Source organism: Colletotrichum gloeosporioides, assembly GCF_011800055.1.
Source record: "Colletotrichum gloeosporioides strain Lc1 chromosome Unknown consensus_117, whole genome shotgun sequence".
NCBI classification, from domain to species: Eukaryota; Fungi; Ascomycota; class Sordariomycetes; order Glomerellales; family Glomerellaceae; genus Colletotrichum; species Colletotrichum gloeosporioides.
Window position 1 is genome coordinate 577376 of NW_025544762.1, and position 14160 is coordinate 591535.

Below are 14160 nucleotides of genomic sequence, written 5' to 3' on the forward strand. Positions count from 1 at the left end.
ATATTGCATTCTGAAAGGTCTTTTTAGCAATTGATCTCTATCTGATCTACCTGGTATCCCGCTGTGAAGCGTCTCCTGTATGACCGCCTTCCCATTCCTTCCTATGCCAGCCAAGCCCATGTAGTAATGCAAATGACGAAAAAAAGTCGTAAGAATCGTGAACCTCCCAGGTGACATTCCATAAACATGGCCTTTTTCTCCTCTGCCGGACTCCAGATACGGTACCAAGGAATAAGAGACGGCGCTTATAGCGCGAACAGGATGGGCGGAAAGCGAATTTTGTCGGATACTGCGTGAACACGGTTCTTGCGTGTGGCATGGTGCGCTGCGGGTGTTTGCTTAGAGGTTGAACAGGAAACGCAGTTCCGTCAAGCTCAGGCCGGCCAACTTGGCACCCTCGCGCTCATCTAAAGCAGCATCAACGGTCTCGCGCTTCTTCTCTTGAAGCTGCACAATACGGTCCTCGACCGTCTGCTGGGTCAGGATGCGGTAGACCTTGACGGGCTTCTGTTGACCTATGCGATGTGCGCGGTCAATAGCCTGCATCTCAATGTAGGGGTTCCAGAACGGATCCATGATCACGACGTTGGAAGCGGCAACGAGGTTGAGACCAGCATTTCCAGCTCGCAGCGAGACCAGCATGACCTTGATTCTAGGGTCAGTCGTGAAATCGAAAGCGGCGTTGTCGCGCTGGGCCATGGTCATCTCGCCCGTGTAGCGACAATGCTTAATGTTCAGGCCGTCCTTCTTCATGGCCACCTCGAGAAGATCCAGCAACATGGTCCATTGAGAGAACACAATGGTCTTCTCGCCAGTCTCCTGAATCCGGCGCAGAAGATCCATGCAAGCCCTTGCCTTGGCCGAGCTGAGCCAGTGGTGGCTGAGGTACTTGGTGTAATCTCGCCAGGCAGTAGCGTTCTTCTTGGCATCTTTGCGGAGAGAGTGCAACATGGTACCCTTGATCTTCTTCAGTCTCTTCTTGTCCTCCTTACTAGGAGATGTAATCTTCTTCTTGCCCTTCTTCTTAGACGCCTTGCGCTTCGGCTCCGGAGTGGCATGTGGGCCGGCGGACGAGCTATCGTCATCATCATCACTAATCTTATCGTAGATGTCGTCGCCGACGACAAAGTCTTTGAGGTTGCCGTTCTTGTCGGCGTCCTCGGCGTCCTCGTCGTCTTCATCTTCTTCGTCGTCGCTCCAAACAGAGCCGTCAGACTCTTCACCCTCTTCCGAACTTCCGCTGTTTTCATCAGCCATGTGAACCTTCTTGAACGCTGAGAAGGTGATGATGTTTTGCGGATCGAGCGGGCCTCTGCAGACAGCGCACTTAACGTGGCCGTTTTCCTCACCGTTCCGAATGTTGTCGCGTCTGGCGTTGTCAACGTGCTGCTTCAGACAGCCAGCGCAAAGCTCATGACCACACGGAAGGGGAATGGTAGGATCCGGCATTATGTCATAGCAGATGGGGCACTCAAAGCCTTCGTCAATAGCGTCGGCGTTGGCGTTATCGAGAGCGCGAGACTTCTCAGTGAGTCGAACAACGACTGCATGAGAAAGTTGCTTCACGCGCTCCAGCATCCCATCATCTACGTCAGGAACCGCCTCATCCGAGTCAAGAAGAAGGTGAGGGTGGCAGCAAGTCTGGCGCAGACGAAGCAGCAGCACAAGGACGTGTGAGTAATGCTTGCCAAGAGTACCCTTGCGAAGATATTTGTTGATCTGCACTTGGGACTTGGTCTCCAGATCCGTGTAGTACTGGCGCTCGTCTTCGTCCAACTCGGCGTACACAACCTCCTCTTTCTTCTCGGGCAGCTGCAAGATGGGCTTTCCGTCAATCTCGGAGGTCTTTGTGCGTCGCAAGAGTGTTGCCTTGAGGAGGACTTGGAGGTTGCGCATCGCCTGGGCCTTGGGGTCGCCTTTCTTGCCAAAGAGTACCCCGAATGCCCTTCGGAACGCCGTCCACTCGCAGTACGGCTTGATCTTGAGGAAGTTGTAAAGTGAGTAGAGTTCGTCGACGCCATTCATCATCGGAGTTCCTGACAGGCACCAGCGGTACTTGCTTTGCAGCGCAGCAGCCGCGTTGGATGACTGCGCCTTGTGGTTCTTGATCATCTGACTCTCGTCCAGAACCACACGGTAGAATTTTGAATGGTTGGGGTGGAAGAAGGATACTGCGTTGGCGAGACTAGGGTCCGTCTTGGTGTTGGCCTGGCGCCCGTTCAGATCCTTCCACCAATTTGCCAGCTTCTTCTTGTCAGACACCAAAGTTCCGTAAGTAGTCAAGACGACATCGAACTTCATCAGCTCCGTAGCCTTCATTCTTTGCTGGTTGTGGAATACAAAAACCGTAAGAGCATCGTCCGACTTGATCTTCTTCTTGATCTCCTCTTCCCACTGCCGAATGAGAGAGAGTGGGGCCACGATGAGGGTCGTCTATTGGAATCAGGTCAGCAGGGTGAAGAGTTCAGATCAAAAGACGAGCACATACTTTAGGGCCGGACTCTGCCTTGTGAGATACCAGCAAGGACAGGACAGAGATCGTTTTTCCCAGGCCCATGTCGTCGGCAAGAATGCCTCCCTTATTGGTTCCGTTCTCCTGACGCTTCATCCAAGTGAGAGCAACTCTCTGGTGAGCGTAGAGAGGATATCTCATGGCATCCGGTGTTCCCTCGCGATCCTCCTCGGGGATGTCCATGCCTGCGTGCACGTTTTTCAAGAGCGCCTCGACCTCTTCTCGGGATCTACGAGGGTCGTCGTGGATATCCTGCATGATTGACGCAACACGAGCATCCAGGGGATTCCCCGACCCGTCAGTCAGATCCATGAAGTTGAAATTCCTAGTTCTACTGATGGCTTCAGCGGTGCTGAGAGCGGGCTGGTAAGGGTGGCTTTGTCCGCGGAGGTACTGGCTGGCAGAAACGAAGGGGCTTTCATAATCCTCCTCCTCATCTGAGATGAAGGCTCCGGGCATGGAGGGCATGGAATCGAAGCCGGGATTGGGTCTAGCGCTTGCTCGAGATGAAGACCCTGCAAAGTTATTCATCTGATTGTACGCCGGGCCCGCGTCAGGGAAGCCGTTCAAATACTGGCTCGTAAACTGGTCAAAGCCGGACTGAAAGTCCAAGTCGGGGGGAATGGGGCTTGATCCGAACGCCGAGCCACCAGACAACATCTCTGCTGGGCCACCCTGCCAGCTGCTCGCCGCTGAGGGCCGTTGGTGTCTTTGCTGGTGGTATTGCTGTCTCGAGCGCGAGACGGATGCGTTGATCGAGTCATCGTCCCTGGCATTTGTTAGCCTTGTCTTCCTCCTTCACGGTCTGTATTCTCATCCTTGATGCTAGACTGAGATGACCACTTACCCCGTAAGGTCGATGACGTCCGCCGACGCATCGTTAGTGCGCGGAGCCTTGTTGCGGCCCTGACTAGAAAAGTCGAACGAGGTAGAGCCATGCGATCTCTTGTTGTTGGAGGGCGTAGATCTACCACCATCGTTGCCGAAAAACTGCGGGGTCAAGGAGCTGCCAGCAGGGGAAGGCTGTGCATAACCTGAGCTGCCCATGTCCCAAGGGGTCCTCGGAATGCTTTGAACCGTCGAGGAGCTGGCGGCATTCGGCGGCCTATACGGATATGTGGCTACAGCAAGTCAGTCTGTGAAGTTCTTATATATCGCGAAAGAATAGAAGGGATTGGCCATGAAGGAGACCTGACACAATGTGAAGTGACGATGGCTTCGGATGCGAAGCAGAGGTTTCCGAGCTAGCAAGAATGAAGTGAAACAGGCCCTCTCCGAGACAGTTGCCTACATCGCGACGGCAACCAGTGCGGTGATGACAGGTATGTCCGAGAGCAGATTGAAAAACAAGAGAAACACATACCTCCCCAGCCGTTGATATCGATCGGGAACGTATCCATCTTGCCGTTCTTCTTGCTCGAAGGGTTGCGTGCGTTCTCGGCCGCTTTCTTGGCCGCCTGTAAAGACTTCTCCAAGCTTTGCTTCTGTCGCTTCTTATCCTCGACCTTTTTCTGCGAAGCTTCGACCTTCTTCCAAGCTTCCTTCTTCTCTGCGGGGCTTGTATGGGCGTCGTCGGGACCGTCTTCGAGGGAGTGGGCGATGGCGAGTTCAAAGTCGTGTTCGTCTTGGGCTTCGAGAAGCTCTTCGGCAGCGGCGCGAAGAGCCTCGTCGGTGGCAGCGACGGGGCCGTCAGCCATTTTTGTCGTCCCGGTCGCGCAGAAGCGGACGCAGTGGTGTGCGGGCAGTGTCAAATGAGGCGACCTGCAGAAGGCAGCCAGGTGTAGGTGTACTTTGGGGTGGCGCGGTGCTGCAACATCTGTTGGTCCAGAAACTGAGGTTGCGCTGCAGGCTGTGGGATTGTCTGCAATCGCCAAGTATTGTCCCAAGCGGTACCTTCAAAACCTAGACGGTGGCTTGCCGATGTGGAAGGGTAATAAATAGGCGCTGGCAGAAGAGGTGGACGGAAGAAAAAAAGGAGGGGCGACCAACGGACGGAAATGGCGAAGAGAGATGACGGATGGAAAGAGCGACGAGAGGAAGGTGCACAGAAGAAGACGGAGGGAGTTGTCGGATCGTGCCTGCCAGGCAACCCCAAACCGTCGTTGTCCTAAGCTGTGATGTGGGGGATGTTCTTTTGGTAAGTGCGACGACGAGGAAAAAAAGGCGAGGTTCTTTTTGCCTTATCGACTTCGTGATCGCTGAAGATGCCCATGGAAGGACCCTGATCCTGGGCCGTTGGTAGGTACCTACCTCACCTTTCCTTACCTCACCCGGGGAGGTAGACAAGTGCGCTTGCCGCCTTATCTTATCAGTAGTGCCTTTTTTTAATTGATGTCATGTTGGAGGGCAGGCGCGACGCGTTAATTGGGGGCGCGTGGTTTACTTTTGGTACTGTGGCAACCGCATCTCAGGCACTTGGGTAGGTACTTACTGTGCCCGGTGGACGGTGAAGGCGGCCCCACCTCCCCGGTCGCTGCCTGCGTTTGGAAAGTACTTCGTCAATTTTGCAGGGATGGGACTCAGTTGAGGCAGGCTCGGTCGACACTGACCATCATGCACCGCAATGCCTCAATAGAGCCTCGCCTGGTACTTTCCGGTGTTTTGATAGTTCGTTCATCCGTCCTTCCATTCATCTATGCAGTTCATGATGCAGCCAGCACCTGCCGTCCCGAACCTTCCATCCCAAAGCAGTCCTTCGGTGTCGCCAATGTGCTGCCGCACTGCGCCGTGGTCCCGCTTGTCTTTCCCCCAGCCAGGTGAGGCCAGGCACCTCCTCCTCAAATTTTGCCTTCAATGAGGCTGCGGTTCATCCCATTCGATTTGACTGCTCTGAGAAGTACACTTTTTATTTGCATGCTACTGACAAGCCCGCTTCAGCCTCCTACCTTGGTTACGGCAAGGTATCAAGGTCGCCTTCATCATCATCATCGGAAAAAGTAGAATTGCAATCCTGCGCATTCCAAAGTTCCGTATTTCTCTCAAGGCATACCTTACGTATGTCTCAACAACCCGGCTGCCCGCAGTCAGCCCCAAGCCGCAACCGAAAACTGCTGGTGCCACGACTCTTCCCCGTCTCACGGAAAGGGAAGAAAAAGTCGACTTGAGTGAGGCATGCGACGGCTGGGCCGCCGTGCCATTCCTGACTGGTCATAAATCTCTGCCGCTTTCCTTTCCCCTTACGTCGCCTCTTCTCACTCGCCAACCCAGAGCCTCATTCCCATTAGTTGGCATGCTGAGTCGGGCTTGGCCGGCCGACGGTGTGAGAGGCCGTTGGTCACCCAATCATTCGTGAAATCAACCCTGCCGAAAGTGATCTTGCATTTTGGCACGGGTCAGGTCCCTTCGGACTGATCATTGGCTGCGTACTTTTTAGACTCAAGTAGGGGCAAGGATAAAATTGACTAGGAGCGATAGCCGACACCACCAGGGTCTTCCGGCCTAGAAAGTATGTACGCTCCAAATGTTGAAGTAGTGATCCTTGCGGTAATGTATTCAGCCCAAACAGATAAAGGGTGTCATTAGTCGATAATCCCCATATATGACAGGGCTAGGAGCGACTGCCAGTTTCGGGATTGGTTTGGAGAATCGTGATTACAGAGGCATCAGATGAACATCACGACGTAGAGTAGGTCTCATTTGTGAATGAAACGCAATGTAATTAAGACGTCGTCTTACTCCTGGATGAGGCATCAAAAGGAACATCACGACATAGCCAGATCACCAAGAGAAGCCATATGTGAATCAATGTTATTAAAGACGTCGCCTATACGCGGCCTGGTCATGTACGATCTCCCCGTCTATCCACACTGTCCTTCCTTGCCATTACGTCCGCATTCAACCCCGTATTCACCACTTTCCGCGGTCTGCAACAACACCAGCCAGTCCCTTGATTGACGTCTCCCCGAGGATCTCGAAGACCGAGGCGTCGACTCCCCCGGCGTTGCGGAATATCTAATTCCTGATACCAACGGCAACGAGGGAGTCGACGCCGTACGCGCTGGGCGCCTTCTCCGGATCAATCTCCTCCGGGAGGAGGCTCATCGCCTTCGCCAAGAGCTGGACCAGGCCAGCGGTGATGATGACCGCCGCCTCCTCCCGTCCGCCGCACGAGGCCAGCATTCTCTTCACGTCATCCTCGCCAGGGCCCTGTCCGGCGTTGTCGTCCGGCGCGGTTACCGGAATGTCGACGGTGTTCATGTACGAGTACATGGCGGTGCGGGACCAGAAGGGGTCGCCGGGGTTGTTCTGGCGGATGAGGCCGCCGGTGCCGACGCCAGAGACGATCTGGGAGGGCGTGCGGACGCCGGGGACGACCTCGCCGGTGATGGCGCGGGAGACCATCTCTATAAAGTCGTCGTGGCGGATGCCGTAGAAGCCGGCGCCCCGGAGCTTTCCCAGGGTCTCCTCGTCCCCGACCAGCATCCCCGCCTCGAGGACAGGGCCCAGGTCGAGGGACGAGGCGCGCGAGACACTGTGGGCGAGAGCATCCTGGACAGCGTTGGCGGCGGCGTAGTTGGCTTGGCCGCGGTTTCCGATTATTCCAGAGGCGGAGGAGAGGAATAAGAACCAGGGAGCGGGGGCGGGCGAGGGCGAGGAGGGGTCGGTGCCGAAGACGTCGACGAGGTTGGAGGCGCCAACGGCCTTGGGTCCAAAGGCAGTGGTCCAGTCGGCGTGGTTCATCTTCTCGAACAGAGCGTCCTATGGTCGATGTTAGTGAATGGCGAAAGACAGCGAGCAGGTACGATGACGAGGGGGCAGAACGAGGAGGAGAGATGAGGATATACCTGAAGAACAGCAGCACACTGAACAACACCAGAAACCTTTCCAAGCTCGGGCACGAGACTCTTCAGAGCATCCGTATCCATGATATCCACCGCAATAGAACGAGCATGAACACCCTTCAGGCTCTTCAGAAAAGCCTCAGCATCAGGTCCACCGCCGGAACGCGACAGGAACACCAGCCTCTTCGCGCCATTGTCTGCAAGAAGCTTGGCAATGCTGCGTCCAAGACCTCCAAGACCGCCTGCGAGAACGTACGTGCCGTCGGGCTCGATGACTGAAGCAAGCGACTTGGTGTGCATCTCCTTGGCCACGAGAACACAGATATCGGGCTTGGCTTCCATCACGGTTAGGCCGAGGTAAGGCTCCTTCTCCATGTTCTTGAAGGCGCTCTCGAAGTCGGACATGTCGAAGCGGCGGACGGGGTCGCACTGGAGGCTGGAGGTCTTTGGCATGCGCTTCGGCATGAGCTGGTCGACGTGCTGGAAGAGTTCCATGACGAGCTCGGGGTCTTCCTCGAGGAGTACACTCAGGTCGAGCTTGACGTACGTGGTAGTCGAGACAGGGGCTTGGACAGCCGATCCTGTCTTGTCCGCGAGCTGAATGATGCATCCCGCTATTAATTTGTTAGCTTTGATGGACACAAATAGCGATTGAGACTTGACTTACAGGCTTTAACGCACTTGGCGTTCACCATGATGTGCTCTTGGGTGGGGTTGTAGACGACATCCACCTTGCCAGTGGCAAGAACATCAGCAACGAACGATTCTGAGCTAGCATCCAGAATGTGGTCATCAGCCACGCCGTGGGCGTCTCGAAGAGTCTTTCGCTGGTCACCCGAAGTATCATTGAGAACTGTCGTAAAGATCTCAGCGCCAATATAGCTCGCAATCCGCAGAGCGGCTTGACCATACGCGCTGGCGCCAGCTTGAATGAGAACCTTCTTCTTCGAAGACAGGCGACCGATGGTCTGCAGAGCGTAGGAGGCAGCAATGAAGCCACTTGGAGTGAACTGACAAAGCTCGAAGGGGAGCGGCACAGACTTGACAAGCTTCTGATCAACGCGATGGACCGACTTGAAGGCACCGGGAACGATGGCCATGACCTGCTTGCCGCGATGGTAGTCTTTCACGGCGGATCCAACTCTGGTGACAACACCTATGACATCGAGACCAAGCTTGACTTCGGTGGTGCGACCCATCGCAGTCTGGAGGTCGTCGCTAGACAAAGAGGCGCTCACGGTTCTGATCTCGACTTCGTCATGGCCGAGAGGCGACGTGAAGCGGTTCTCCACGAAGTGGAAGCTGTCGGCGGCGATACCAGGCTTGGAGATGACCATTTCGTAAGAAGTCTTGACAGCAGACGGGTCAAAAATCTGAACGTTCTCTAGTTGGATGCGCGAATCGCTCTCGATCAACTTGTTCAACGCCTTCAGAGGCATGAGTCTCGGGATATAGAGCTTGCCGTCTTCCTCGGCGAATTCAGCCTCTTGGCACTTGGTCAAAATCGACTCTGCAATGGTCCAGATGGCGTGCGGCAGCGAAGCCGAGTCGGCGGAGGTGTCTGCGTCCAGATCAAGAGTGACAATAGTCTTCTGGGGGTCCTCGGACAAGATCGTTCGAGCAAGGGCAATGATGGGCGCGTTGCGAGGATCCGTAGGATGACGGTTCGCGGCACGAGTAACCCACAAGACACTCTTGGCCATCTTCTGCAGCTTGTGGAAAGCGTTGAACTGCTCCTCAGTCCAATTGTACACAAACTTGTCGCAGACCTCAAGAAGAGAGATGCAGTTCTTGCCGCCAAGAGCGCTGACATTAGACAAAGTGCTAACGCTGACAATGAAGCCTTTGTCGAGGAAGAGCCGGACAAGAGCGTTGACGAGACTTACAATGTGTAGAACAGCAGCGTCGGGGACAATGATGACAACCTCGCCCGCCGAAGCCATATCGACTTCGTCGACAAAGAAGCGCGCTTCGAAGTGCTGCTCGATTACCCACGGGCTCATGGCATCGTCGGCCTCAAGCTCGTACGTAGCGCGGAGATGATGGGCATCTACTGGCGGAACGAGTTCATCCAAGTTGTCCGTTCCCTCATCGCAAGCGGGTTGCGAGACTTCGTTGAGGAGCAAACCCTCGGGAACAAGAAGTTTGAATGCATCGGTCTGGTCAATCTCTGACTCTTTGGCGGTGATGACAATGTTGTACTTGGGAAACTTCTCCTTGTCGCCGGGCCAGTTGCGCTGCTCCAAGACATTCAATGCTAAGGAATGCTCACATTTCTTCTGCAGGGCAGACAATGTTGAACCATCAAGGACAGTGTAGCGAGATACGCGGGGGGCGCCGCCTTCAGACAAAACCTCCAAGACGTGCTTGGCCAGTTGCTCGTTACCGCCGCACTGCAGAACTGCGAGAGAGGGGTACTTGTGCGTCGCAAGGGAAAGCATGTGGTCGAAGTCTTCAGTGGTAGACGTCACGTAATTCTCCTTCCAGACGATCTCGGAGCATAGATTGCGGTGGTTGGGGATGAAGCCGCCATCCTCGATCGAAGGAGTCGCGAGAGCTGTGAGGTGCAAGCCTTCGACAACGACAGAAGGTGAGTCCCAGCCGTCCTGGCCAGAGACCATGGTGATGGATCCCTTGGCGTCACGAAGACCAGATCTCTCGGCCGTCGCGTATCCCGTGAATTCGTAACCGATATCGCGCGAGATGTTGGCGGCCACAAAGATGCTGTCAATCATGGACGGGACCATGGGCTTACTGTCGATGGCGAAGAGCGTCTGAAACATCGAGTCAAGGGTTGCTGGGTGAATGACGTGGGCATACTCAAAGTTGCAGGGCATCTTGGATTTTGTGTCCGGGACTCGGACCTTGCTGATGCACGAGTTGCGGTAGGTCGAGATGGAAACGACGTTCTGGAAGCAGGGACCGTAGTTCAGACCCACGACATCCAGGATCTCGTACAGCTGACGCGGCGGAAGCGACTTGTCGCTCAGCGCCTGAACCTCCGAGTACTTCTCCTTGCTGCCGCCTGTAAAAAGAGGAGACGCAGTGGTGCTTCGTCGAATCTTGACATGACCCTCAGCGTGTCGAATCCAGGCGCCCTGTTCCTGCTTCGAGTAGATGGAAAACTCCCACTCCGATTCGGCTTCAGGCTTCGTTGAAATCTGCTTCAGGTTGAGCGAGTACTCGAGTCCGAAGGCGGTGGACGGGATGATCATGGCTCGCTCGATCCGCAAGTTGGTGACTTGGAAGCCAAGCACATCGGTCATGTCCATCGACAATTGGCTGGCAGCCTGGAGGGCCATGGTCACCATTCCCGCAGCTGGGTATACTATGGTCTTCTGGACTCGGTGGTCTTGCACCCAGGGGTTTTCAGCAATGCGGAAGAATCCTCTCCAGCGAGGCTCGAACGTGGTGGCGTCAGGCGAGGGAGCTCCGATGAGGTCTTCGCGGCCAAAGTTGCGGAATCGATGCTCAGTGCAGGTGTGGGACTCGTGCCAAAACTGCTTCTGGTGATTCCAAGGGTATGAAGGAAGATTGACGAGCGTCTTGTAAGAACCCGTGGTGTTGCCCCTGAAAAAGGTTAGCTCGGCCCAGAAAAGATGATCACAAATGACTTACTTTGATATTACACTCAGCATGTCAACCGGGTACCCCCGCGCCCAAACACCGCCGATAGCCTCGAGAGCCGTGACAGAAGCATCCTTCAAGCGACGCATAACTGGCAAGTACGCCGGCTTGATTTTGTGACTGTGCGCGTCGATGATCTCAGAAAGGGCCGACTCAAGAGTGCCATGGGGACTGAGCTCAATGAGCAGGTCCGGCTGATGATCAGACTCCATCAAAGATTTGACAGCTTCGACGAATTGAACAGGGGAAACCAGGTTCTCTGCCCAGTACGAGTATCCGAGAGAACTGCCCTGGACAAGACGACCTTGGACCGATGAAAAAAATTGGACTCCGGTAGGAGAATCACTCGTGCGAGTGTGCTTGATGAGCTCTTTGTAGTCCTCCTCAACCAGCTTCATGTGGCGGGAATGGTAAGCAATGTCGACATCCAGGATCTTGCAGAGAACCTGGCATTTCTTCAACTCATCTCGCAACCAATCAATGTCTCCGGCACTGCCAGAGATCGTCACTGAGGTCGGGCTGTTCACGCAGGCAATGCCGAGATCTCTGCGCTGAGCTTTATTCTCAAGGTAGCGCTGAGCTTCTTCGCAAGACATTCTCACGGCGCACATCTTGCCCTTGATCTGAGGCGCGTTAGTCTGAAGGAGTGAAGCGCTGTAGCCACGGTGGTAGGCCAACGCCCAGGCAGTCTCCGAATCAATGCAAGAAGACGCGTATGCTGCCGCGATCTCGCCAGAAGAGTGGCCGACGACGCTGTTGGGGGCGATGCTGAAAGAACGGAGCAGATCGACAAGCGCTACCTGGATGGCGGTCGTTGCAGGTTGCGAGATCTGAGGCTCTTGGATGCGTGACTCCTGCTTGTCCTTCGTAATCTCCTCGATGAGGTCGAAGTCGCTGCCGAGAGTCTTGATGTAAGCAGCGGCAGCCTCGAGACTGGCCTTGAATGGACCGAAAGACATGAGCTCGCGTCCCATCTGAGGCCACTGGGCGCCCTGTCCACAGAAGATGAATGCAATCTTGAGCTTGCTGTCGCGGTTCGATCGAATGTGATCTTGGTCCTTTCTGGCGTCAAGCTTCTTGATCAACTCGGATTGACCATTTGCAACAACAAAGCCCTTCCACTCCATGACGGAGCGGCGGCAAGCAAGCGTGTAGGCATAGTCGTTGGCAACAGACTGAGGCAGCTTGGGAATACAGCCGATGTGTTGAGCGTGCGTGCTCATGACGCGTGAAACACCCGGGCGCTCGTTTGACGAGAAAACGAAGAGCTGAGGGCTACTGGCAGCATCAGGGGTGGATTGAAGGTTAGAATCAGCATCAATGGTAGAGTTGTGGTTTCCCAGGATCTTGCGAGCGGAAAAGTAACGCGAGGGCTCATCAAGAACAGCATGAGCGTTCGTACCGCCAAAGCCAAAGCAGTTCACACTGACTTGGCGAGGGCCGTCGACAGGCCAGTTGGTAAGATCGGTGGGCACCTGAAATGACAATGTCAGCATCGACTTCAAGGGCACGGAGTGATCCCGAAATTTACCTTCACCTTCCAGTTCTCGAAGTCGATATTGGGATTTCCCTTTTCGAAGTTGATGTTGGGAGGGATCTGTCCCTTCTCGGTGAGCAAGACACCCTTGATCAGGCCAGCGACTCCTGCAGCACCCTCCAAATGGCCAATGTTCGTCTTGACAGAACCCACAAAGATGGGCTTATCCTTGGGCCTGTCGGCAGCAAGTGTCTCTGAGATGGCGCTGAGCTCTCTGAAATCTCCGGCCTGGGTTCCGGTGCCGTGACACTCGACAAAGGCGGTCTGCTGCATCTCAAGGTTGTACTTTGAGTAAAGACTGCGGATGTTGGCGACCTGGGCCTCCTTGCTGGGAAGCGTGATGCCTGTGGTTGTAGTTAGAGCACCAGTTGTACTTGGATCATATGCCGTGACTTACCTGTAGTAAGACCATCTTGGTTGACGTGGGTGCCGCGAATAACGGCTCGGATGGTATCATTATCTCTGAGGGCATGAGACATCTTCTTCAAGACGACGAAGCCAATACCCTCTCCACGACCATAGCCATTGGCGCGGGAGTCGAAAGCAAAACACTTGCCATCGGGGCTGAGGAAGTTGAGAGCTGTCATAGGCATCATGGTGTTCGGAGTAAGAATCAAGCCAGCGCCAGCAGCGAGAGCCTAAAACGTTAGCATGCGCAGTGCGACTTCTCCATCGGAAAACTTACCAGATCGCAATCGCCAGTGCGAAGGGCTTGCGCAGCCAGATGAACCGCGACCAAACTACCGCTGCAGCCGGTGTCGAGAGTCATGCTCGGGCCCTTGAAATCATAGGTGTAAGAGACACGGTTGGCCATGATGGCATTTCCGGTGCCAGTCGCGGCATACTGGGGCTGCCAGTCCATGTCACGCAGACAGATCTGCTCGTAGTCTAGGGAGTGTTAGAATTGAGTGAGACAAGGACCGCAGCAAGAACATACCTTTGACGAAAGAGCCGACGTAGACAGCCGTAGGGCTGCCTTTGAGATCCTCGGTTCGAAGACCAGCTGGGACATGTTAAGTAGGATTTTCTTAGGACGGAAGAGGCGACATACCATTTTCAAGTGCCTCGTAGGATACCTCGAGGAGGAAGCGCTGCTGGGGGTCGATCGCCTTTGCGTCTTCGGCCATGATCGAGAAGAACTGGATCACAAAGTCAGAAACGCGACCAAATAGCCAGCGTGACCTTCCCAGCACTTACCGACGCGTCAAATGCAGCTACGTCATTCTTGATGAAATGCGCGCCCTTGAACGAAATCTGGAAGTACTCAGTCAGCCATCTCGCACGATCAGATGATGGAATATGGGGTGAAATTGTCAGATACGTACGCTGCCTTGACGATCGCCGCTCGGATGATAGTATCCGTCAATGTTGAGACGATCCTTGGGGAATTCGGACCAAGCAGACTCCTTGTTGACCATCATCTGCCAGAGCTTCTCGGGCGTCGTGGCGTCGCCGGGGAAGCGGCAGGCCATGCCAATGATGGCAATGTCCTCCATCTTCTCGTTTTTGTCCATCCCGACACGATCAGATCGCGTAATCGACCGGGACTCGGACGGGTTATCGTGAAAGAAACGATTGTGCAATCAGAAACAATGAACAAGGAAAAGAATGCGTTTGTACAATGATCTTTGTGCGAAAGAAGCGCTCTTCCTGTTGTGTAGAGTGCTCTGAGAGGGGAGAGGACGCAGGAAGAGGGAGATGGA

General features: G+C 54.8%; 2 protein-coding genes across 2 annotated transcripts; both read right to left on the reverse strand.

Annotated features, from left to right (window-relative positions):
* Positions 1–339: 339 nt before the first annotated feature.
* GCG54_00009144 (putative ATP-dependent helicase C23E6.02) lies at positions 340–4209 on the reverse strand (the record flags this gene model as incomplete). Its single annotated transcript, XM_045409093.1, has 4 exons — positions 340–2433; positions 2489–3281; positions 3360–3633; positions 3876–4209. 4 exons carry the CDS (start codon positions 4207–4209, stop codon positions 340–342), a joined length of 3495 nt encoding a protein of 1164 aa, XP_045256338.1.
* A 2254-nt stretch (positions 4210–6463) lies between these two features.
* Positions 6464–13971, reverse strand: GCG54_00009145 (Reducing polyketide synthase FUB1; the record flags this gene model as incomplete). Its single annotated transcript, XM_045409094.1, has 11 exons — positions 6464–7210; positions 7297–7907; positions 7961–10863; positions 10912–12395; positions 12452–12801; positions 12855–13095; positions 13143–13345; positions 13395–13460; positions 13509–13596; positions 13655–13711; positions 13783–13971. 11 exons carry the CDS (start codon positions 13969–13971, stop codon positions 6464–6466), a joined length of 6939 nt encoding a protein of 2312 aa, XP_045256339.1.
* Positions 13972–14160: the final 189 nt, after the last annotated feature.